Source organism: Clupea harengus, chromosome 2 (genome assembly GCF_900700415.2).
Source record: "Clupea harengus chromosome 2, Ch_v2.0.2, whole genome shotgun sequence".
NCBI classification, from domain to species: Eukaryota; Metazoa; Chordata; class Actinopteri; order Clupeiformes; family Clupeidae; genus Clupea; species Clupea harengus.
The window spans coordinates 22948600-22975706 of NC_045153.1; the positions used below are offsets into that span (position 1 = coordinate 22948600).

General features: G+C 48.3%; 1 protein-coding gene across 2 annotated transcripts; it reads right to left on the reverse strand.

Moving 5' to 3' along the window:
* Positions 1 to 1330: 1330 nt before the first annotated feature.
* Positions 1331 to 20601, reverse strand: LOC105908994 (norrin cystine knot growth factor NDP). 2 transcript variants are annotated; one of them, XM_042710461.1, is made up of 3 exons: positions 20247 to 20601; positions 11534 to 12067; positions 1331 to 3127 (listed from the first exon to the last, which is right to left on the reverse strand). In XM_042710461.1, exons 2-3 carry the CDS (start codon positions 11717 to 11719, stop codon positions 2903 to 2905), a joined length of 411 nt encoding a protein of 136 aa, XP_042566395.1. In that variant the 5' UTR covers positions 11720 to 12067; positions 20247 to 20601; the 3' UTR covers positions 1331 to 2902. The 2 variants fall into 2 exon arrangements, with proteins under 2 accessions (XP_042566395.1, XP_012693019.1); XM_012837565.3 differs by lacking the exon at positions 20247 to 20601 and having other exon boundaries at positions 11534 to 13247.
* Positions 20602 to 27107: the final 6506 nt, after the last annotated feature.

Sequence of the window (27107 nt, forward strand, 5' to 3'; positions counted from 1 at the left end):
AAATCAGTGAGCACTCTACTGACAGGCATTATGTGAACTGTCTGTCACGCTGTCAAATTAGCCATTAAGTTAATGATGGGCCCCGCTGAAAGGCACATTGTATTGAGCAGCCGGAATACATGTAACAAGACAGCTCGCACAAGGCAGTCAATCTTTAGACACAAAAGGAAACTGTTTATTATATTCACATGTGGAGCCCATCAAGCTGTCAGATGGGTTCTGGATTTGAAAAGTTGTTGGACAAGCAGATTTTTCAATATCTCCAGAGGTATGGTTTCAGACAGAGAACAAAGGGATTTGTGAAAGGGGGCACCTTTATCTTATCTTAACCTGAGGGGATTTTTTTTTTGATGCAATCTTAAAGCCGTGCCACATTCCAGCGTGTGGTATTCACTTTTAATGGAGGGAGACGCTGTCACCCTCGTTGCAGTAATACAAATATTCTTAAAATAAAAAAGAAACCATTTTATGTCAGGGCACACATTTTCATTGTTTTACTCTGGCAGTTTCTCCCACCCATTTGAGCAAAAAAACTAAAAATCTGTTTAATAGTTTAAAGCGTTGACTGTCTATTTTCATTCCCTCTCAAAATGTCTGTAGTAAAGGATGGGACACATTCATATCTAGTTTATTCTGTATTGTTGGCAAAGATGTGATGATGGTTATGACGATAATGGTGATGATCATCATATGACTGATCAAGTTGAATAGACTTAGTCCATGCAGGGACTGCAAAAAAATCTCTAGGCTAAAACACTGAAATCCTCCCATTAGTAAAGTAACAATAATTACAATAATAACAAAAAAGTGACACTGGTAATAATAACAATAATAACTATTATTAAAGAATAATTATAATTAAACAACATCAGCATTGATGATAACTTGAGTCAAGGCAGTAATTGTGGATAATTGATTTGAACATTCAAGGTGGGAAAAAAAACATCCTCAAATTTGAGTTCAAAGTCAGCCAGTCAGCCAGTCCAAAACTTCCTGGAACACAGACAGAACGACATCGGCCCCACACAGAACCACATCCTGAGACTGGCTGAGGAGTATGGGGTCAAGACCTACAAAGTCAATGAAGAGGAGAACTTGGTGCACTAAGGTGAGGGGTTCAGACACACCCACCCACACACACACACATGCACGCATACACATACACATGCACATGCACAAGCACACACACAGATAAACACACACACACACACTAATGCATGCATACACATATACACGTATACACACACACACACACACACACGTATGCACGCATACACACACACACGCATGGATGCACACATGCACACATAAGCACACACACGCACACGCACACGCACACGCACACGCACACACACACGCACACACGCACGCACACACACACACACACAAAAACACACTCCTGAGCCTCAGTGCCCAAAAAGTGCAGCTGGAGTGGCGTGTGGCCAGAGCTGTGTCACCACATCAGGGCTCGTCCGACTCCTCCGAAGGCTGGATGCTCTGCGGTGCACCCTGGGGCAGGTCCAGCTGGGCCGTTATGCGGCTCCTCTGCCAGTTTCACTCACTCTCATTTGTTCCCTCTGTCTCTCTCTCTCTCTCTCTCTCTCTCCCTCCTCCTTTGTCTCTGTCTATCTCTCTCTCAGGCACTCTCACACAGGGATCAAAGGAATTTGATTGTGATAGAGCATGCAGGTGCATGGTGACTATTCCATACATCTCATCAGTACATTTCCTTGCACATTTATTATTGCATGTGTGTGTGATTGTGGGTGTGTGTGTGTGTGTGTGTGTGTGTGTGAGTGTGTGTGTGTGTACTTTGAAACACTTTCTTTTTGTGGAGTTTGTGGTTTGCGTTTTTCCTCCTTTGACGAGGTTTGGCAACAACCCCATCCATGTTTCCATCTGTAATGAGTCGTGAAACGAGCTTTTCTCACTCCACAATGTGCAGCGGTGGAAAAAAAAAACACAGAGGAGGAGAAAGAAAAAAGAGAAGAAAAACGCTAAAGCAAATAAAGAGAGCCAGGGGTCCATGCTGAATTTGTCCTGTTGTTGGAGGGCTGTAATGGTAGTGGAGTTTGGGGAAGGGTTGAGTGGGAACTGAGAGAGGTCTCAAAGGCAGGCCGGTTCAGCTCTGGCTGGAGTCAGCGGTACTCCGTGCAGCTTTGTTGCTCTTGGTGCAAATGGAGAGACTCGTAATGGCAGCGCAGACGGTGTGTTGGTCATCGTCATCCTCATTCAGGTTCAGGTATATCCCTCACAAGACTGTTCTTCTTCTTCTTCTTCTTCTTCTCCTTTTTAGTCCTCTCTTCCTCCTACTGCAGCAGAGAACTGTTGGCAGAAGCATGTTTAGGGATTCTGGGTTGGCAGAGGCAGTTCCCTGGGCTCCACTCAGGTGAGATGTTTAGTGGAGGCCCTGTCCCCATCCTCCATAGGGTTACTGTGGGAGGTCATCATAATACACAGGTTCAGGGTTGAGTTCTGCTGCACAGCTCCAGGTTTGAGGCACTCGCAATGATGGTAGCAAGGAGACTTTGTGTTTGTGTGTGTGTGTGTGTGTGTGTGTATGTGTGTGTGTGCTGTGGTGTTATGGTCCTCCTGTCGACTAGTTACAGATTCAGTTTTCCATTTCCCCCCCCCCCATGCTGTTTTAGACTGGCTAATGGAGAAGTTGGTACTGGGACAGTCAAAGCTTCATGCGATTCAGGTACAGCTTCTCTACAAGCAACTCGCAGTTACTGTGTGCGAGTCCAAAGCAGGTAGTGTTCACATTTGGGACGGACATCGGATGTGAAATGGTGACAGCTGTGATGTGATGTTGGGATGAGGTGGTCTGGCAGAATCCGAATCCGAATCCGAATCTGAGCTCCGTGTGTGTGTGTGAGTGTGTGTGTGTGTGTGTGTGTGTTCAGCTGCACTCCTCACAGCTGCAGGCCAGGATGTAGCGGTAGGTGGCGGTGATGCGCATGCCGCCGCTGCAGCGCAGCCGCACGGCCTTCAGCTTGGAGGTGTGCGGCCGGCAGCAGAAGCAGGTGCTCTTGAAGGGCTGCTTCAGCACCGAGCTGAAGGAGATGAGCGGGTCGGAGCGTGACGTGTGGCTGCAGTGGCCCTCGCAGCGCGCCAGCAGCACCATCTGCCCAGGGGACACATGGGAAATATCAGACCAGACCAGACAGAACAGGGAATTAAGGGAATTAAAGTACATTTTACTTTAGAAATTTGAAATTTCAGGGGTACAATGATGGGAAATGCAGTCTACAAAACAATATGGGGGCAATGGGACATTTTTGTCCAGGAAAACATGGAAAGATGTAAATTAAAATGTCAGTTCAAAATAGAAATCAGAGAGATTGGTAACTACAGATGAAAAAAATAACATGGGGAATATCTGACAGCCAAGAGCAGGGGAAGAAGCGAAACAGCAGTTAAAAAGAACACGGTGAGTTGGGAAGTGTTAGTCCAATAAGTAAAAGGAGAGAGGGCATATACAAGTCTAGACGGAAGAAGCTGATGTGGGAAAATCAATCTTGCAAGTACAGGGAGAGATGGAGAATCCAGTACAGAAAGAATCGGAAAATATGGGAAATATCAGTCTAGTATGAAAAGGTACAGTTGGAGAAATCACTCCACACAAGACACGGGAGAGATGGGGGTAAAATCACTCCCCCCCCAATCACACACTTGTTTTCAACAGGAGGAGGAGGGAGATGACTGGAGGTTTAGTTTAGCAACAGCGGGGGGCAGGGGAGATGACTTCTGAAGCAGTGGTGAGAAATAGGCTGTTGACTTGGACAGGATGAGCCGAGAGATGAGAGAAAGTCACTGCTGCGGAAAGGATATGAAAATACAGACCCGAAATCCCTCTCCGGCCAACAATATTAAAAACGAATCAACGTACTACAGCGAGAATCATGAGAATCATCTGTTTCAGTGGATAGAAATACCAGATCCACTTACAACTTCATTATACATGACAGCTATGGTACTTTGCTGTAGTTTGAGTTTAAAAATGAGGTGATTCATGATTAAATATTCAGAAGAAACTTCTAAAAACATCTGAACATCAGCATCCTATGTGTGTGTTAAAATAATGTCTGGCATTTTTCTCTCAGTCCTTGTTCAGGCTCTCCCAGGGTTGAGTGAGGCAGTAGGAGCTTTCTCTGCGTCTTATCTGAACCTGCCCTCAGGACACGGGGGAGACAAACACTACTGCAGAGAAACCACAACTGGGAACAAAGTAACGCTCTGTCATCTTTACACACACACACACACACACACACACAAACACACACACACACACACACACACACACACACACACAGACACAGCACTCTGTTTGTCTAGGTTCTGTGACCTTGCACCTGTCTCAGACGTTTACCCATTCCCCCCCCACACACACAGACACACACCCCCACACACACACATACAGACAGAAGGACAGACAGACAGACAGACAGACAGACAGACAGACAGACAGACAGACACACACACACACACACACACACACACACACACACACACACACACACACACACACACACACACACACACACAGACAGACAGACAGTCAAACACACACACACACATGCACACACGCGCACACACACGCACACACACACACACACACACAACCCACAACCAAAGCAGACTTCTACCTGCACTCATCCTATTCACGGGGGCGTGACACACCTCTAATGTTCTCTGCACCACTTATTAAAACTCATAGAGACACGACTGACTAAAGCCCTCAGACACACCGTCTGCCTGACCTGCCTGCCTGCCTCTCTGACCTGCCTGGCGTGGGGGTTCTGGGAGGAGGGGGAGGGGTTGGTGGGATTGTGCTCTGGGGTAGCTTGATGGACACCGAATGTCGCCGGTCTGCTGATTCCGAATGAAAAAGCGCCGGCCAGACGGCGTGCCGCCACATTCCCCGGCATTCCTGCAACGCTCTGTAAGAGCACCTCCGAGTCATGCAGTGCCCGTGTCAGCTGCTCCCTCTGTGTGTTGTGTGCCACCCAACCTGACAATAGCCCGCCTGTGGGTGGGCACAGGGGGCACGTCCCCACCTGATATGGGGTTGAGCGGAGAGAGCCCAGGAGGGGGTGGGGGTGGGGGGGGGGGGGGGGCACACTAAAAGGAGACATTAAAGGTGTGGTCCTTGATTATAATCCATGACACTATTTGTGAAATTCAACAGCTCCTCACGGTCCTATAGTTGCGTGCACCCAAAAAAACTCCGGTGTTCCTGCACTGTCCTGGTAGCCTGGTGTAACCAGACCCAAATTCACCTGGTAAACAGGGTCTGGCCTCGTTCCATAGGGGATTGTTTCCAGATGTTGCATCTTAATGGGCGTAGACTTCGGGTTAATTTTTAAACCATTGGACCAGCCTTTAACCAACTGGCTTTGACCACTATGGGATTGCTATACTTCTTACTTCACCACTAATGGTGCAAGCTGATGTATTAGCCTTTTCCAAAATCCCGTTGGCAGTAAGACCACAATGTCTTAGCCCTTTGATGAATAAATTCACACATTCTTCTTGCTCCTGCTTCAATTCTTTAATGTTTGTGTCGCTTTGTCTTGCTCTAACACCGTCACCATTGTTGTAACTACATTTCAAACAAACGCTTCACTTAACTGTCATCGCAGTTAGCCCCCCCCCCCCCCCCCCCCCCCCCGCCGCTGATTGGTAGGCCCTTCAGAATGGCCTATCGTTTCATCTTGTGAGCGTCAGTTCCAGGCTCTAATCACAGTGAAAGCAGAGCTGGGAGCAGTATGGGCTGCTGTCCCGGCTCTGTAAATGAGGAACAATGGGGCGCGGACGGAGCCACACACTACTTCCAGTCAATCAATAACATTGCTTCAGGAGCACGGAAGGTAAGAGCTTAATTGATTGGCTGTGGAACTCAAATATCAACAACCTTTCGACAGGATCGAGGACTGTACCTTTAATGTTGGGAAAGAGGTGTCAGGGATTTAGTCTTGGTTTAGGCATCATCTGTCATTCGGTTTGGTTTGGTTTTCTTCTTTTTTGTTCCTCTTTTGGTTACCAAGCTGTTGTGTTTTGAGATTACTGGTTGCTGTTGTGTTCTAAAATTGATTAGTCATGGTGATCAGACCAGAATCAGACCGCAGTCAAAACATCTGGCCCTGGAGGTCTTATAAGGGATGCTTAGTGTTTCCTCAGCCCCTGGCAAGAGCCTGTCTCTGGCCGTGCTCAGGCCACAGCGCCCCTGATTTGGAGCGGAGGGAGGCAGGAGGCTGAGAACTCTAAACCAGACCCTGACCACAGGCAGAGTGTGCCAGGGGCAGAGGCCAGTCGTGCGTCACAAGGACCCGGACTCAAGCGCAGCTTCCCATTCTCACTGTTTGCTGTGCCACACTCCTCAAACATGGTTGCCAATACGCATTTCAGCTCCGGTTCCAATCACGCCGAGCTGGCCGGCTGTAGAGATCCCGTAAACTGACTTGGAAATGCCACCATGATCAGACCTGATCGTCAGACAGGAGGTGTGGGAGGCTCAGACATACACTGTGCTTCACGCCTTGTGTCAGCTGTCAGATGGCTGTGTTACAAAGTCTAACAACAGCCTGACTGCGAGCGGACACAGGCCACAGGACGGGGGAAACAAAGGGCATTTTATTTTCAGCATTGTAAGTGCCAGTGGCTGGGGGGGTGGGGTCTCACACAATGGACAGATCTCTTTTCCTCACCTGCTTATCCCTTTACCTAAACATACCAGCTGCCCGCTGATCTAAACATAGATCTCATCTCCCGATGGCATGAGAAGTGGCAGGACCCAGACAGAAGCTGCCTATTGGAAACGGATCTCGGCCTGAGCTGACACACTGTCTGCCTGGTCACGGGCCAGATCCGGTCCACATCTGTTCCATATCTGGCCCTGTGTGTGAGGATGACAGCGCTACAGGAGGCCACAGACCACCGGGAGGGCTGCAAGAGACAGTGGTTAATTAAAGGTACACACTGCGATTCTGGCGGAAGGTTTGTTGATATTTGAGCTCGATGGCCAATCTAATTGCACTCCTTCCTTCCATGCTCCGAAAGCAACGTGCTGATTGGCTGGAATAGTGTATCCAAGACTGTCCATTTAAACCACTTCCAGTACAAAGACACAAACACACCTTCACAGGAATGCACATTCTATTTCGTCTCCCCTGATCCAATGTTCCCCAAATCCAAATATGACCCAGGTTTTTCTTATTCAGTTTGATGAGCATTACTTAAAACATTTCAGGCAAGACCGTAAAGTCGTACAACCTGGCCTCTTCCCACTTCCTGAGAACAGCTGACTTCTAAATCAGATGATTTTGGTCTGAGCACGGACCTTTCCACTGCACTCAAATAAACCCCATGACCGCTTCAACTCTCTCTAAAGGCCTGGCTCTAATTGAACAGCACAGGAGATGATCAAAAGGAGGTAGAGGAGTGTTGAAGAGAGGGGTCCCAGAGAGCCACTGACTCTGTGCCGGATGAGAGTCGACTCTGGGCCGGATGAGAGTCGACTCTGTGCCGGATGAGAGCCGACTCTGTGCCGGATGAGGACTGGATCCATCCCAGCGGCTGCAGCTATCTAGGAAGGCCAGCAGCAGCAGCAGCAGCAGCACCAGACAGAGGAGACTATGCAGGAGAGCCATGGCAAGGTGACAATAGCTGGGCAACAGATGTAGCCAGGCCTCCCCCTCTACCCTTCCCTTCTCTCTCTCCTCTCCTCTCTCGTCTCTTCCTCCACCCGTTTCATCTCACCTCCCCCACTCTACTCCACTCCACTCTGCTCCTCTCCCCCCCCCCCACTCATGCCCAAAGCCTTGTATTTATAGCTGCGAGTCATCGCGCAGGTGGATCTTATTGTGTGGCGGCGATGAAACTTGCATGGGAGTGAGCTGGAGCCAGAGCTCCATAGCGAACACTCCATGTAATCATCCCCTTTAAGCTCGTGACCAAACGTGTCAGGTCACACCACTCAGTTTTGGGAGGGTGGCTTTAGGACCCTGCGGTGACTTATTCAGACCAGGGGCTAGTGTTGGGTGGGGATAGGGGAGGGGGGGGGGGGTGGGGGGGGGGGGCAAGAGGATGAGAAGGGGGGCTATGGAAGCAGTGTTAAACCCCCTTTGTGAGGTAATAAAATTCCACGCTCTCGTCGTCTGGGGTCTGATATGGATTGTTCGAGCAATAAAATGCTATCCTCTCCACTCCCCCGAAATACTCCCACCGCAATCCCCCCCCCCCCCCCCCCTCCACCCAGCCTCTCCCCGACTCGTAAAATAGCCCCCCCCCCCCCCAGAGAGACAGTCATGAGTGTATGTCCCTGTGAGCCAAACGAGGGATGAGTGGGAATCGCTTAGCAGCCATTAATGTCACATTCGCTCACGACTGTGATGTCGAGTGGCCCCCATGGACCTCTGCCCCTAACCACCCAGCGCCGTCTGAAACGCACGAGGAAGTCATCTGTTTGTCGGCACAGCAACTCCCCCCCCCCCCCCCTAACACTGCCAGTGCTTAGCCATGGAGTGATGGGGTTATGGTGTTTGTCAGCACGCCACCCCACGCCTCCACACACACACACACACACACACACACACACACACACTCCCCAAAGGCTCTGTCCTCTCTCCCACAACCCACCTCATCCTCTCTGTTACTGCCTGGCTATGGAATGATGGTGTTGTGCTGTTTGTTCAATCAATCAAAGTTTTTCTATAGCACCTTTTAGACAGGGAATGTCAAGGTGCTCTACGTGAACGGAAGTAGACAATTGATTGAGCTTAACATTTTTAATTAGCTAGTTTGTGTGTGTGTGTGTGTGTGTGTGTTTGTGTGTGTGTGTGTGTGTGTGTGTCGTCATGCAGCCATCCCCGTTGTCTCTCTGTGTTTATAGAGAGAAGGGAAAACTCTTGCCCTTTGTACAGCTCCTCTCTCTGCTGGGACACCCCATAATTCTGGGGAGTCTGTGAAACACACTGTTGCTGCGGATACTGCTCCCATGGTGACTACAGGTGAACCTAAGCCACCTCAGCACCATGTCCATCCCCACAGCTCCCATTCCCTCCACATCTGCTCAGGAGTCTGTCCAGGGGTCTATTCCACCTCCTCAGCCTTTCAGTTCGTAAGCCCAGCCCCAATGAACATCAGGATTTAACTGATGGGGGCAAGGGATGTTGAATTTCACTGAGCCCCACTGCCTGAAATGCCCTTATTCCAACAACCGAGAGCTCACTGAGAGTAACACAACTGAGGGCTCACTCACTGAGACTAACACAAGTGAGGGCTCACTCACTGAGACTAACACAACTGAGGGCTCACTCACTGAGACTAACACAACTGAGGGCTCACTCACTGAGACTAACACAACTGAGGGCTCACTCACTGAGAGTAACACAATGTGGGGAAATCTCTGAGTAAAGTGAAGAGGTGATCAGCTGTGGAGAGACTGAGAGTTCTAGTAGAGTTCTAGTAGAGTTCCAGTAGAGTTCCAGCACAGTGTTTTATTTGCACCTAAAGCAGTTTAACTGCAGGTGAAGCCTCCAGTCCTCCCCTTCAGATCGGCTGTGACCTCACCCCACACTCGTCCCCAACCAACCGCAAACCCTCTCCCCACCTCTACACCCTCCTCATATTCCACCTCTTCCCACCTTACACTCTCCACCTCCACCTCCAACTAGACCTCCACCCTCTCCCCACCCTCCACCCTCTCCCCACCTCTACGCCCTCCTCACCCCCCCGCCCCCTTCTCCATCCCCAGTCTGTGGCTCCCTTGTCTCCTCAGTCCTGGCTCAGCGTGTGACTCCTGCAGATCCTGTCAGTGGCTTCCCTCCCATGCGGCGGTGCAGTGTGAGTCACACTGATGCATGCTGGAGTTTGAACGACAGAAGAGGGAGGGATTCAGCCCCGTTGGCCAGCGCTGGTGCACAGGACCGGGAGAGGGCTGGGTGAGAGCGTGGGTGGGTGGGGTGGGTGGGAGAACTGGAGCCATGCCACACTGCAGACATATTCATCTCTCTCTCTATCTCTCTCTCTCTCTCTGTCTCCCTCTCTCTCTCTCTTTCTCTCTCTCTCCCTCTTTCTCTGTGGGGGCTTATTGTTGGCCAGGTGGCGGGGTCCTGCAGGCAGGTTCTACTCAGCGCTTGCTGCCAGGGTGTCGTTAACCACACAGCTAGAGGTCACGCAAATGAGAGGAGGGCGTCGAAAGAGGGAGGAAGAGAAGGAGCGAGAAAGAGAGAAAAGAAAGAAATAGGAAAGCACAAGAGAGAAATTATGAGTAAAGAGAGAGAGAAATAAAGTGAGAGAGAGAGAGAGAAAAGTAGAAATAGACAAAATAGAAAGAGAGATAGAGAAAGAGACACAGAAAGGAGAGGGGAGAGAACAATCAAGATAACTAAACAATAACACAGTGGTAAACAATAACACAATCAAGATAACTAAACAATAACACAGTGGTTTTCTTTTTCTCTCTCCCCCCTACATCTCGGCCCGCTCGCGTAACTCTCAAATTTGGGGGAAAGATTTCTCGGGCCGATACTCGAAGGCAGAAAAAACCCCAAAAGCCCCCTCTCCTGTGTGTCTGGAGACCTGCATTGTTATCTTAAGCAGCTTGTTAGCTAGGAGGTTGTTGGTGTAGCGAGTGTATAGTCTTACACAGAGGTCCGACCTCCTGGACCATTAGAGTGTAACTCAATGACTGACGAGGGAGCTGCAGGTTATGGGGGCTGCTTGCTGCACATTCTGATGTGAGTGCGCCTCGTATTTAGACCCAGTTTGCCATCAAGGGGTGTGTATTTTTTGTGTATTAAAAAATTCATTTCATGCATTCATTTTGTTGGCAAAAAGTGTTAATGTCAAGGCTGAGAGGAACTTTTCTGCTATATTAGTTGCTATAAAGTAAATGGTCTGTGTTTATATAGCACTTATATAGCGCTATTCCATGCTGCACTTGAAGCATTTAACGATTCATGTGACACAAATTCCTATGACTCAAATTTTATACCTCACATCTACCAACCAATGGCCATGCAAGGCCCAATTTCCTGTCGTTAGGAACCATTTGGGGCTCAGTATCTCCCTCGGTTTCACCACAACACAGAGCTCAGAGGAATCACAAAAGTCAATAAAAGCCTTTTTTAGGGTTCTAGACCGCTAAACATTTTCCTTCATGGAGACAACCAAAAACATTTTAAAAAGTAGACAGTTTAAGGCTACAGGGCTAAGGAAACACCCATTGGCAGAAAAAAGTGAACCACACAAACATTGAACACGCTCTGCCTTATCACCCTTTTGTCATGCTGTGGACGTGGGCGTGTTTCTAAAGGGCAGGAGGAACCTGGTGACGCAACCAGTGTTCACACATGGGAATACAAAAGCCTTTCTCCCCAACACACCTCAGCAGTATCAGCAAGCTGGTGTCAAAACAAGCCAGTTTGGTGTTGGTTGCTACACTAAAATTAGCCTTCCTCAAACAGGATTTCACAAACCCAAACACACAGTCTTTCTCTCTCTCTTTCCCTCCTCCCGAGGACCTTACCTTGGAGTTGCACTTGTAGATGGGGTGAGTGATGGTCTCCACAAAGTGGTGCCTCATGCAGCGGTCCGGGGCCGTGTCCCCGAAGTGGCCGCTCTCGGCCTTGCTGGTGACCCCCTGCAGCACGAGCAGCAGCGGGCAGGTGACGAACAAGAGCACGAGGCCCGGCTGCCTCAGAGAGTTCCTCATGATTGGGCCCCGGGAGTTCCACAAGTCAAAGTGCAAGAAAAAAAGCAAACGTTGATTTTCTTTTTTTTGGGCAGGGGGGGTCGGAGGACTGGGGGGGTGCGGTGGGATGGGGTGGGGTTACTTTTCCAGGGAGAGAAGGAGTGAAAAATGAAAAGGCAAAAAAAAGGGGGTGGGGGGAGAGGGATTGTGGTGGTGGCGGAGTGAAAGTGGTGGCCTTAGGGAAGGGGGTGCTGATTGCTGCCCTCAGGTCTTGGGATCACACTGGGTGGCGGGGGGGTCGCGGCGATGGTCCGCTCCGTGGGCGACGCCATCTCCAGCAAGCCCGCCCGTCTGGATCTGTCTGTGGAGCTGTGGAGAGTACAGAGAGAGAGAGAGAGAGAATGGAGAGAGTGAAAGAGAGTGAGAGAGAGAAAGAGAGAGAAAAAGAAAAAAGGGGAAAAGAAGGGAGTCAGGAATGAGGCTGGGAATAACCTGCTCCCGTGGTCGTCCTTATGCCAGGGCCCCTCCCCAGACACCCGGCTGAGGTTAGAATATCAGCTAATGTTTTGTCTATTACGCCCAGCCAGTGGCTCTGAAAACCAAAGGAGCACTGCTTAAGTTATTAACGGAGCAGGTGACACAAGGTACAGGGTGGGAATCTTGGGAGTGTGTGGGAGTGTGGCGAGTGTGTGTTTGACCATGTGTGTGTGCGAAAGACAGACTGAGCATGTGTCGGTGACACAGGACCCGAGACAGGCGCCTAAGCCGCTGCCAGTCGGTTAAGGTGACTGCCCCCGCGTCTCTTGCCAGGACCAAGAGGGCTGAGATGTTTAAGGGGAGCCCACTTCACTGTTATTCTAACAATCCCACAGCAAAAAAAATCACAAAAAAATGCTGTGTTTTTATTACACCAAGGAGAAACCTAATACATTAATAAACAGCCCAGAGCAAAGTCTTTCCCCAGGAATGAATTTTTCATTAAAAGAAATAGGTCTCCGAACAAGTTCTCTCATGACAGTAAGGGGGCTGCCAGCCATGGAGTGTATTTATATAAATATAAGTACTGAGGAGCCTTTTCTCTTTTCTTTTCTTGATCTTCCTTTATTGTCCTCCTGACAAAGGCCTGCGTGTAAAGGAGGGTTTGTTTCGTGATTGTCGCGGCTAAACTTGCCGAGGCAAAAGCCGCTAATAAGGTTTGTCTGTGGATGGGAACTCCAGGCGAGCCAATCTCCCCCTGTTCGAGACCTCTGGGTTGGGGTGGGGGTGGGGGCTGCGGCCAGAGCTTGGGGATCAGGCATGTTTCTCCGAAAGGAAATTATCATTTAGAAAAACAATACACTGCATTATGTCAAAACTTCATTTTAACCCTCTACCCAAACACACACTCCCCCAACCCTCATCATTTCCCCTTTTCCCCACAAAGCTCTTTCTTAGAGGCCCTCTTTTTTTTTGCTTGGCACAATCGCTAATACATCAGGTTAATTTGAACCGCCTCTCCCCTGGAGTCTTTTTCTTAACCAGAGGGAATCATTTAGCTTTAACATTCCTCCTGTGAGAAATCGAAGTATCAATTTGCCTGTTTAAATAAATAGTCCTTGAAATGTTTGAGCGGGCCCGCCGGAGTGTGTGTTGCAGAGTTTATAAAAGTGGCCGTCACTAGGCCCACGCTCTGCACAGGATGCGAACAAACACCTCGGCCTCATCATCTGTGCTTTATCAACAGTGCCGAAACGGACGGCATACCAGGGCACCCATCAATGGCCGCCGTTATACAAGGATTCCTGGGAACTCACCGTTGACATCTGTTGACATCCAGAACTGAAAGATATCAGCCACCCTGTCCTCAGAGGAGATAGAAGCTTACTAGGGAAACAGATCTGGCTCTGGTCTGGCCCTGATGTGGCCAGATCCGGCTGTTTCCATGGTATGTGAATGTCATGGAAACGCACAGAAACAACGACGCAGTGAAAAACAAAAAAGGAAAGACAATCCTTGTCCCGGGAAAGTTACTGCAGATTCGATTTAGGCTCTTAGCCGTGGCCCAAACACAAATACGAGGGCCGATCCGGTACAGCTGTCACGCATGACGGCCCGGCCAGTCAAGTGATGGAGCATTCTGGACTGGAGGTGGACGGGAGTGTGCTGGACATATGTGTTTTGTGTATATGTAGGGGTGTGTGTGTGTTTGTGTGTGTGTGGCCTGAGGTTGAAGTCCATTCTCTCTCCCTCCACATACTCGCGCATCCCTCTCTGAGAGGCCCACGGGGGCAGAGGAGCAGCAAGGTGGGGCGACAGCGCCCCAGTTTCCCCCCTGCCTCTGCACCTCGCGCCCCCACACCTGCTACGTCTACAGATTTATAGAGCCCAGCGTGTCCACAAACAGCAGCTGGGCCCGCTGCTCACCGCTCCCTCAGAGACAACAACATCCACCACCTCCACCTCCACCTCCACCCCCACGCCTCTGCACCCTTTCCAGTTGTGAAAAAATGGACATTCAAACTGTGTTATTATGAAAACAAGTACCTCACTATGTTTTTAAGTGGAAATCTTAACCAGACTACTGTGCTTTTGCTTGTAATTCCTACTATGATACCAACAAACGATACCAACAATATGTATTTCATTTATTGTGTGAAGACACTTTAAACTGATAGAGTGACTTATACATTGTGTTTTAATATATATACATTTATATATTGTACATACATACTGGAAGTGTTTTCAGTTGCAAATGCTCTCATAATAATACAAGTCTGTGTTTAATAGTTTCTAGCTGAGCCTAAATGTCAGGTCTTAGGAGGTGGTTTTAGCAAAGGGAAAATAAATGTTATAAACATTACCCACTCTTGTCCTCGGGATGGGGGGAGGGGATTTTTATGAGGTGGTTTTTTGTGTGTGTGTGTGTGTGTGGGTTTTCTGGGTTTGGGTTTGGCTGCGCTGTAATGTTATATGGAGTGTACCTGTGTGCTTCCTTTGATTAGGCCACTGATTTATCTCAAGGTTATAACGCCGGTCGGAGTCCGAAAGACGGAATAAATCAGCGGCCCCTCAACAGGCCGGCAAATTGGAGGAGAGAGGTGTTGGAGTCACGGAGAGAGTGTAATCCAAATACTTTCCTCTCCTCATCATGCAAAACAGAGACACATTGGCAGCAAATCACAGCGTATAAAATTTGATTAAAGTTGTTCAGTTTATATTACATTTGCAATTTCGATTTTTTTAACGTACGCCGGGAAAAAAAAAATATTTAATTTTTTCGGACAAGAGACAAAAAAAAGCCATGCCATTACCTTGCCCTGGACTGTTTCTGTGTGTTGACGTTATGCTTTGCAATTTAGTTAATGTGATCGTAATGTAATCGTTCATGCGCTGCAGAAAACCCAACCAGGGAGGATGGAGAGCTTTCCAGTGCACAGAGAAAATCACAATAAACAAACTAGAACCAGGGCACCAAGCAGGACCCAGTGAGACACTCCAGGCCACTTCAGTAACAGAGAAGAGAGAGAGAGAGAGAGAGAGAGAGAGAGAGAGAGAGAGAGAGAGAAAGAGAAAGAGAAAGAGAAAGAGAGAGAGGTAGAATACCAGAGAGAGACAGAGAGAGGTGGAATACCATAGAGAGAGAGAGAGAGAGAGAGAGAGAGAGGTGGAACACCAGAGAGAAAGAGAAAGAGTAAGAGAGAGAGGAAATAAACATGACAGAGTGATGGGGGGAGAGAGGGAAAGAGAGGGAGTGACATGCAAAAATAAGGAGGATAGATATAAGAGGAAGTGAGAAAAACAAAGTGTGAGATGGATGGAAGGAGAGAAGAGAGGGAGAAGGAAAGATAAAAAGGGCAGCCAGGGAAGTAGTGCAGATAGATTGTGGTCGGCCTGTTCTCCTCAGAGGGCTCTGGCAGACAGGTCCTAATGGCCTTTAAGGACCAGGAGACGTCCCGGCCCATCCCCAGGCATCACGACAGCGGTGGCCATGGAAACCCACTCTTATCGATCAGGGTAGGCATCCCAGTGGAGCGCAGAGGGAGATAGAGAATGTGTGTGAGGCGGAGAGAGTGAGAGACAGAAGGGGATAAAAGGAGTGAGAGAGAGAGAGAGAAAGAATGCAAGGGAGAAAGAGAGGGAGGAGAGGCAGACAGAAAGGGAAAGAGAGGGAGAGAGAGAGAGCGAGAGAAAGAATGAAAGAATCAAAGGGGCCTTGCCGTCTGCTCCATCTGTGCTGTGAAATTCCTGACATTCAAGAGCAGTCGGCCGCAGGTTAGGAGCCTCCTATCTGTCCCTGCAGCCGACCAGCAGAGAGAGACCCTCACTCCACTCAGCCCTGACCAGCCACTCACACACACACAAACACATGTATGCATGTCCACACTCTTACACACACACACACACATACACACACACATACACACACAGAGGCACACATGTACAAGCACAGACACGCACACACACTGTTGTATGCATGCCCAAACACACACACACGTGCAGGAACGCACATACAAACACAAACACACATATACACGTACACCGCACGCACACCACATTCATACATATCTCAGGACACACACACACACACACATCACATGCATACATTCTCCACCACACATTCACACACACACAAACCAACACATGCACACATGCACGCACACACACACACACACACACACACACACACACACACACACACACACACACACACACACACACACACACACACACACACACACACACACACACACACACACACACACAGAGACACCACATACGTTCTCCACCACACATTCACACACAAACACATGCACACCACATGCATAAATACTCCAACACACATAAATGCAAATACCACACCCATCCATCCATACAACCAACCACATATGCATCACACTCACACACACACAGTATGCACCTAAGCATAAGAATAATACACACACACACACACACACACACACACACACACACACACACACACACACACACACACACACACAAAGGGAACATCATAGGTAAAGACTGACAGACCCCTTGTTCCCACACACATACGGCCGTCCCCTAAGACACACAATCCTCACATGAAGATAAACACAATTACAAGCCGCCGAGTCTAAACCCGACCCCCTGCACAAACACTATTACAAACCACAGGGTCTCCTCCATGTGTGGGAGTCACACTCAAAGCACAGGCACTGCTTCATATAATAGTGGGTTTTCAACACTCATACACACACTCATACACACATATACAGACAAAACTCTAGGGGTGTCTGGAGTGTTTTCTCTCTCACACGCTCTCTCTCTCTCCTTCTCCTGCTCCATCTCTCTCTTTCACTCACTCTCACAGACTCTGTCATTTTGAAGGGGATTTTGTGGCTAAAGTAAAGCCTGCAGCCGTAAGAGTGCGGATTAAGGGGAGAATCCGCGGTATTACTCCCAAGTAGCCATGACATTACCGCGGAGAGACAGTTTATTTGAATTCAGACCTCAATTTTCCAGGTAATCCGGCCCAATAAAGTTGACTTCTCGACCCACACCGAAAGACGGCGGAGTCCCGGGCCCCAGGAATCCGACTTGTGAGTATCTACAGCCTCGTTCCGAACCGTACCAAAGACTAAATCCATGAAACGGAAGTTTATGGAAGAAACGGTGGAGATCACAACAACAAAATGAAAAGGTGGTTCTAGGAAAACGAAAAACAAAGCCGAACCCCAAAAAAATTAAGTCTTTGAAAAGCTCGGTGCCCTGTTGACCCCCAGTGCGTTTGATGGATAATTTGAATGCCGGGTCTGAGGAGGCTGGCGTGGCAGTGCTTTTGAAGGCGCTTGCTGGATCAGAGGTGGTGCAGCAGCTGAGGGCACAGTTGTTGTGTTTGGGCCAAGCCTGCGGTCGACTACAGCCCTGTCACTCACACACACACACACACACACACACACACACACACACACACACACACACACACACACACACACACACATGCTGCCAGCCACCACGGCTTACAGCCACTCCTGGCCTCCTCATGCAGTCAGATGTATATCGCGACGTGCACCTGTGAGACGACTACGTAGGAATCTGTTCTAAGCGTGGGCGGGAACGGTTAAAGTTATGGAGCGGGTTTGTCAACGTTCTATGAGCCAATCTGACATCTTCTGAAGGCGCTGCTCAAAGCGGTGGTGAGGAGTGAAGACGCAACACGGCAAAAGTGATTGGTGCTTTTGCCAAGTTATGGGTGGGTTGCCATAGGTTCTCAATGGTTCTCAATGGTTCTAAATGGTTCTAAATGGTTCTCAATGGTTGAATGTCTCCAAACTGTGTGCCTCCATCACAGGAGACAAAGTCCCCTCTGGCCTCACGAGACAAGAGTGTTTCCTGTCTCATGGAAGTGCTGAGCAGAGTTCTGGTTGCACTCTTCTACCCTCACCCCTTTCTATCGCTCTCCTTCTATCTCTCGTTTCCTCCTTTGTATCTCTCTCCTCGTCCTGCTCTTCTCTCCCTCCCTCTCTTCGCTCCCGTGTTCGGGCGTTACGTCATTGTTTGCGGCTCGTTTAGTGCTCCATTGTTTCAGCAGCTTTTAATAAACCAAAGGGCAGATTCCAGGAGAGGCCACCTCTGCCTTGTCTCTCTCTCTCTCTTTCTCTCTCTCCCTCTGGCGAACCCAGTCCACCCCCCACCCCCCCTCTCCTCACGCCACCCAACCCCCCACCCCTCTCCCCCAGTGGCATGCCAACCTCCGAAGCAGGGGCACTGCCACCGCATGCTGACGTCACCCGCTCGCGCCTACCCCACGCCGGGCCTAAGCCCCGCACTAAATATATCCCCCATGATAAAGATAAGACAAACAGAGCGGATTTGACGGCGCTCCGTGACCAATGGTAGCGGGACAATGGGAGCCTCCGCTAAGCTAATGTTAGCTTTACAATTTGGGCTTCTCAGAATCGAGGGCACTGGATTCACCGGGGGGCTCCTGGGGGCAAAGGCAAGGGCAGGGGCCCCCCTATCTCTGCGTGTGCTCTTGGGGTGTCACTTTGGCCGGAAGACGTCTGTGCCTGTGCCTGTGCCCTTCTGGGGGTTTGGGTCCTCCTGATAAGCCTTCCTGGGGCTCACACTTGTCCTGTCTGGGTTATGCAATTGAAGGCCACTGAGGAACTGTATATTTCAACAGTTTTGCACAGAGTGGTCAGTTTGACTGTGTTATTTACATTTTTGGAAATCCGAAACATCGCCGCCTGGACAGTGCAAACAGTACATCAGGACCACACTATGTTCAAAATACATAACTGCCCAAACCTGTGTCTGATTATGACTGATTGTTAGCAAAAGACACACACACACTCTCTCTGTCTCTGTCTCTCTCTCTTAAACACAAACATACACACACACACACACACACACACACAATTTGTCTGTAACATCTGACAAGCACATCTGTGTCTTGAGAAGTGTGTGAGGCCTCACACACACCTCTTCCTTCTCTCTTTCCTCAGCAAAAATGTCTGCTGGTTCATGTGCCATTCTTCCCTTCGTGTTCTCAGCTAATGCTCCACTACCGCTAGCGTGGGACGTAATCTAGAACCCATAAAGAGTCTTTGGGTTTGTCTCCATATCACCGACCCCCTCCTCTAGAACCACCTTTTGAGGTTTTTTTTGTTGTTGTGAAGAACCATTTTAAAAGTCATTCAGCCATCAGCTTAATTGCCATCTATAACAGAAAAGACCACAGAAAAACACCCCTTTTTTTTGTTTAAAGAACAAACTCCATTTAACTCTTAAAATATCTCACTTGGCACTCTGTGCCTCTGCCCGAGGGGCTCTCGGTGGGTGGCTGGAGGCCACAGGAGCCAGAGGTGAGGCATGCCCTGCTGGGTTCCGTCTCTCACTGAGGGGGGAAGAAGAAGCTGCTCCTATCAGACCTGGACCCACCACAGAAAGCATTACGGCATTCATCAGCTACACATACCATTAAACCTACCACAGGACTCCTACCCGATGACACACTCACCACACACCTCGCTACCACACACACACACACACACATACACACACACACACACACACACACACACACACACACACACACACACACACACACACACACACACACACACACACACACACACAGCAATCAGTCTGCAATCCTGCACAGATTAATGTGTCTGCCTTATGGCTAAAATAAATCTTAAACAGTCATGTTTAAGGAACTCGGTTCCTATCACAGTGGTCAACTGAGCTCTACATAATGACAAAGAACCTGATTATTCACCTGATTAATGACCTCACTTAGCAACAATCAGATCATTATTAAAAAATGATGACTGGCACTGTCAAATCGATGAATAAAAATACCTTGTACTTTTCACTGTTAGCAGACTACTCTCGTGTATTATACTACAGCTGACATTTTTGTTGTTGTTGTTGTTTGTAAAAATGATAGGTCTGTATTGTCTGTCCAAGCAACAGGAAGGAATCTCTGGTATTTTGCTCAGATTATCCCCAATCTGTTTTAATGATCATGGAGACAGTGAGACAACGCTAACCTGGGTCACCTTTACATCTGCGGTGGTCTTACCTTCTCTCCGGCCAACAGAAAGGGAAGTGAAGTCGCCGTCTCCAACACCAGCTGCTGCTGCACCCGCAACTCAAGTGAAATTTCACCCAGAAAACAACGGGCTCCTGAATAAATCCTCCTCTCTCGTTTGCGTCTTTCCCCCCCACTTTCTCTGTCGTCCTTTCCCACTCCCTGTGTTACCCTGTGAGTTCCCCTCTCTCTCAGTCTCTCTCTCTGTCTTTCTCTCTAACAGGTCTTCCTACTCCCTGTGTTACCCTGTGTGTTCCCCTCTCTCTCACTCTCTCTCTCTGTCTTTCTCTCTAACAGGTCGTGTATGAGTTCTGATTCCCTCCCTCGCCCCCTCCCTTTCTCTCTCTCTCTCCCTCTCATTCTCTCTCTCTCTCTCCCTCCCCTCCCCTCCCCTCTCTCTCCTCTAACACTCCCACTCCCACTTTCAGTCAGAGAGAGAGAGAGAGAGAGAGAGATTACAAGAAAAGGGAATGGATGGATGATGCGCACTTTCGGGATGGTTGTCAGATGTGGAGCGTGACACAGCAGTCGTATATCACCGCAGACACACACACACAAACACACACACCAGCTGACCCACACACACACACACACACACACGACACGCTCCTGGTGAACAAATGGGGATTCCAGCCAGGGAATGGCCACTGGTGCTGTCACAGGGGCCGACCAAATGCCCGGCCTCTGGTTTTATGAGGGAGGTCAGGGCAATAAAACGGTTAGCCGAATTAGTTTGTTTTAAAGCAACTGGTCCACCACCCTGCAGCCCTCACACATCCAGTAGGGACGCCATGGCATTCGGGAGGAGGGGGAGTCACATGTGGATGCCTGTGCTTTTCTGTAGGTATGGGGGTGAATGTGTACTTCTGTGAGTGTGTGTGTAGATATGGGCATGTATGTGTCTGTGTGTGTGTGTGTGTGTGTGTGTGTGTGTAGATATGGTCATGTATGTGTGTGTGTGTGTGTGTGTGTGTGTGTGTACAGGTATGGAGGTGTACCTGTATGTGTATGTGAGTTTGTGTAAGTGACTGTGTAAGTGTAAGTGTGTCTGTGTGTGTGTGTGTGTGTGTGTGTGTGTGTGTGTTGGTGCATGGGTATGTGTGTGTGTGTTTGAGTTTGAGTTTGTGTAAGTGACTGTGTGTGTGTGTGTGTGTGTGTGTGTGTGTGTGTGTTTGTGTCTGTCTGTGTGTGACTATGTTTGTGTATGTGAGTACATAGGTATGTGTGTGTGTGTGTGTGAGTTTGTGTAATTGACTGAAGCCTGAAAACAACATCCTCACCATCTGACTGGGGGAAGAAAGGTGGTCTTGTAGAGTTTATTTCTGGACAGACAGTGTGTTTATTGGCTTATTGTTCTGAGCTGGCACCATGCCTTGTCATTCTCTGAATTAAAACACACCGATCCTCAAGTGAAGTGAAACGCCAAAGAACGCGAGCATCATTAGGAGGGATATTTATAGCAGGCCGTGAGGACAGTTTTCCGATTCTGTGTTTACCTGGCGGTGGAACAGACGATTAAATAGATGAGGGAATAGATGAGAGAATAGGTGAAACTGAAAAAGCTACTATTATCTCAGCTGAACAGTCTCTCAACTGGAATAGAGACTTTAACCCTGGCATGGGAAAGTCATTCATTCTTATTTTTTGTCACGACCACAGTATTAACACACAATTCATTTAAACACAATTTGGTTTAAGGGGGAACAAAAAAATCAATATTAAAATGACCATAAATATTGGCACCCAAGGCGAGAGAGTAATCTTCTAAATGAAGAGTGGATTTCATCCAAGGCATAACTGAGTCATAACAGGCATGAGGGGGGTGCAGGGGAGTTCATCAATTTGTGCCAACTTGGAAATTTCATTATGACATAGTCTTTCAAGAACTTCAGTGTCTGGGCGATAGAACTTTAGAGGCAGTCGGTCAAAGAAAGACAATGGACAATGGGAGACATAAAATGCGCAGCATTATGACCAAATAAAAAGCTTGGACTTTGCAGGGATTTTTCTGGAGAGGTATGTTGTTGCATCACACATGCCTACATGATAGCTGGTTTGTGAACCTCCTGGGAAATAAAAAGAGGGTAAAGACGGCTCAGTTAAGAGGGGCTTAGGGGGTCAAAAGTTTACGAAACCCAATTACCTGTGAAGCCTTGTGTGACCCTCACCCTCAAGACCCAACCCACCCCACCCAACTGCACCCCACCACCCCTCTCTCTCCTGCCAAAGTTCTCATCTTCCAGTTTCTACAACCTCTGACAAGGCGATTTACATCCAGCAGTGGTGGAAACATACCACCAAACACCCCCTGGATTCGAATACGGTGTAGCTTTATTTGTGTTACACGTTTTCATTAACGCCCAAATTCAAGCAAGTACAACTCGATCTCTCCCCACACTCTCCCTGCCCCAAAAGCCCAGCTATTTCTCCCATTGCTTTATTACAAGTTCCAACCTCAGTAAAACCCAAAAGCAAACAATTCAACTAATAGCCCCAAAAAAAGAACTTGTCCGCACATGAAACCCCCAGAATTATTAGAACGTAATGTTGAGCTGACACGTCAAAATGGATGTTCCATTAAAATAAACCGAGTAAAAAAAACAAAACAATACCGACACCTGCGCTGTTCAGTGGCTTGTGAATAACCTTTTAAAAATATGACTTCTCGCAGCATAGATGGAGAGAGGAAGGAGATGTGAATGAAGGAGATGACATGATATTTCATCAGCTGCTTTCCAGCTAAGCACAAACAGTAAAATAGTCTTAGCAGAGATTTCCCCAAAAGGTCAACTGTCTTGAAATGAGGCCTGCTGCCTCTGGTCCACATAGCCAATGTCTGGAATGCAAATGACTCCACATTGCTGAACAAAGGCACAGTTTCATGTGTAAAAATAGAGTGAGTTAACACAACAGCTCTGTGAACCGATCACTCTGTTGTTTAGATGTTCTCTGGCGGAACTTTATATTGTTTTTAGAGGTTCTCTGGGGGAACTTCATGTGGTTTTTTTAGAGGATCTCTAGAGGAACTTGTGAAGGCTTCTCTACCAGAATCAGAAAAGATGTCTACAATGAACTCTGAAAATTTCGGTGTCTAATCCTTCCTCGTAATTTGGTCTGCTGGGTGACTGAGATTTATCTGTGCTTGGTGACAGACGGAGCAGTGTGAGCAGTCTGGACCTGGTAAAAGGTTCCGTGAGGGGGGACATGTCAACACAGGTAGACAGGCCCACTGTGTGTCTTGTTTGGGCCTGGGGGACAAGATGATCTCCAAGAACCCCACCCCAAGCGCACAGATCGCTGACTACTCCAACCAAACTTAAACCCCCCACCCCGTACCCCCACACGCACAGATCGCTGACTGGCCATTTGTGCACAGCAATGCACACACAATGCATGTTCCATTGGGGCAAAACAGCTCTCCTCTCCCACACACTATTTAATCATAGACCTTTACACGCCCAACCCCCCACCCACCCACCCCACCCTTTGGACGGGGGAATTAGTACCCTTTGACCCCCCCCCTGACGGTGGGCCTGCAGGTAGGTAGCCTAATCCAGGCTGCCCTGTCTGGGGCAAGGGAATTTGTGAGAGAGAGAGAGAGAGAGAGAGAGAGAGAAAGAGAGAGAGAGAACTCTGACCAGCTGAATAATCAGGTTGGCATCTAAGGGAGATACATACACATACACCTTAGTCACAGACCTCCCCTCTCACACCTCCCCCTCCTGTCCTCTCCCCTTCCCTCCACCTCTGGACAGAAAAGTTCCCATTTTCAACCCCTCCCTTCCCATCATCCCATGTCTGAAGCACACACCGCCGCCGCCTTTTATTTCCACTGTGATTTATCCCCAAACTGGAGACAGTTTCTACACAGCCTTTCATATCTGTGGGTCGAAAGGCAGGCGGTTCCCCACCATGACTGACAGCTGCCCTCACTCTTAATTTATGCGATGCATTTAAAGTGCAATTTTGAGCTACATGAAAAAAAGGCTGCCAGCTCATAATTTTGAGAGATTTATGTGAGGTTGAGTGTTCAGAATAAAAAAAAAAAGAAAAAATTAGAAAAAAAACAAAAACCACATACAGCTCTCACTCACTTCCAAAATGACCTCCGTTGGGGACTGAGACCCCTGTATGAAAATAGGCCCTGCTGCTCTAATTTACAGCCAGTATAGAATAACTTTGCTCCGTTTTTACCGTTGAAAAAATAATGTCCTGTTTGCACCCGGCCAAAGACAACCATGGCGCCTGATTGTTGTACCAGGCTCGGACATTCAGACTCCGAGGAAACTGACCTCTCACAACAACACTCAGCGTTTCTGCTGAGGGAACACATTGATGATATCTGAAGAGCAGAATTTTATTTTCAACTGGTAGGAGAAGAAGAAGAGAAAGAGAGAGAGAGAGAGAGAGAGAGAGAGAGAGGCAAGGAGCTATAAGAGAAGAGTGATGTAGAGACACAAGTGAATTAGAAAGAAAAAAAAGGGAAAAAGCAGAAAGTGAAAAGGGAGAGACAGGGAACGGCAGAGAGACAGAAACAGAAACGTTGATCGTATCTTCTCGGTAAACAGCAGTTGGTTGCTGGCAGCTGTGCAGGGCTAGACATTCGGGGAGCGAGATAGTAACTGCTTCCCCATGTGGACCTGAGGCAGTGGCTGACTTCGCCGGAGAGACGCGTTGAAAAGCATAAATCCTGCCCCTTTATGCTGTGCCCCTATGCCAATTCCTACAGGACCTGATGAGGATGGGGGGGGGGGGGACCAGTGAAAGTGTCTTTATGTGCTTCTCTCTTCAATCTCCTTGCTGAGGACAACTGGGTCCTACTCCTCCCTTCCCTGTAGGGTTAAAAAAAACTGAAGAGGAGGCACATGTATGGCCTTTCCAACAGATGTTATGCAGTGGTGAAAAGAGTTGATAAAACTGCAGGGCCACGGTGGAAATCACTAATGACAGCTTTCATCAGCTCCTTCCCACTGCTAGATATCCAGGTTATCGGCCCTTTTCTGGATGGCTATCACAAAGGCAACCTTCTATTGTTTTTTTTCCCTTCCTTTGAGTATTTGTGTGAAACAGGTTTGCTTGCATGAAAGGTAAAACAAAAGGCAGACATGAAGGAATGATTTAAAGAAGGGAGGGAAGGGCCCAAAGCCAAACAAAATGGGTTCAGCTCTTACGCTAAATTGTCCTGCCTCAATTTACCTCTGTCTCGCTATAACATTGTCAAGTTATCTACATAAAAGAAAAAAACAATCCTTTTAATCTGCTAAGGCAGGCATTAAAAACATTATCAAATGGGAAAAAAATGTCCTTTGTTTTTGTTAGTTTGTTAGTATCTTTTCCTTGTTAACACAGCCATAGCAGCAGTACTGAGCACGTACCTTTCCTTAAGTTATTATGCTAACTGCGCTGCATCACTTTCCATGTGAAGTTTTTTTTGTGAGGTCCCTTTAAACCGACAGACGTTTTATCACCTTTTCCCATGTTTCAGACTTTAATGCGCCCCGGGAGACTGACCCGAAGTACAATTAAACAGGAACAGGCTAGTTACACATTACACAAACACCATGGAGGTGAGGGGCTAGCTGAGACAGACCAAAGAACAACAGTGTCTCAGATCGACCTCCTCACGCAGAACAGGTCCGCATTCAGATGTGTGTGCACGCACATCAGCTACACCAGCTGATCTGGACAAGTCATCAGTAATGTATATGATTTGGACAGCAAGGCAGAATATAAATAACCTCTTTGCCAATGTGGAAAAGGTGTTGACGGAGTATAGCACTTCCCCTTAACTAATGCTAAGTGTGTGGGCTCTCTCTCTCTCTCTCTGTGTGTGTGTGTGTGTGTGTGTGTGTGAGACAAGCGCAGACCAATTTTGGAAAGGCATAAAAGGCCAAACATGTGGTCCCTCGAGCAGACCCTGTCGACGTCAGCCCTTTGTGTTGGGGACAGGCAGGAGCACGGTGACTCGGGAGGCTAATATTTTAGTAAGTGCGAAAGCTACCACTGAAGACTTGATAATGCCGGAGTGATGTAATGCGCTCTTTCTGTTGCACGGAGGGATTGTGCGCCTTGATTGCTCCAGCTCTGATTACAACCACCCTCAACATGCAGGGTTTGTCTCTCCATGTGTGTGTGTGTGTGTCTCGGTATGTGAGCGTGGGTCTGTGTCTCTCTGTGCGCCTGTGTATGTATATCTGTGTGTATGTGAGTGTATCTCTTTGTGCGTGAGTGTGTGTCTGTATGTGAATGTGTGTCTGTGTGTGTATCTGTGTGTGTGTGTGTGTTTGGGAGTGTGGTCTCTCTCTGCTTTGCCTTATGTGCCAAAATGACACAGTGGATTAGACCCAGAAGCAGGTCCCTGTGGGTCCTCAGTGGTAGCCTGCAGTGCTCAGATCCCACTGTCTGCACTCTGCAGACGGCCGCTGCTTGGCGGCTGGAGTCGGACATTTGGATATGGAGGCCCTCTGTCTGCGGTGAGTGTGGATGCCGGCTGCCTGTCTGGTCACAGGCTTATCAGTGGGGTGGCCGGGCTATTCAGAAACAATTTCCTCTTCTCTCTCTCTTGCAGATGTAGTGCGACCTTGTTGTTACATTATACAAGCATTCTTTCCGTAATCATGGCAAAAAAATGTGCAAGGCTTGTTTGTCCACCTACCCCTGCATATGAAATGTGTTTTGCTTTCTGCCGCTTGTATCTTTTACAGCGTCTGAAATGGCCCTGAGGGTGCATAGCGTAAGATGCGTCCAGCAGCGCTTTGGTGCAAGTGTGTTTTTGATTTACTGCGGGGCTGAATTGAAATCTATCCTTAACAGCATACTTAAGTACAGACACACACAAACACACACACACAA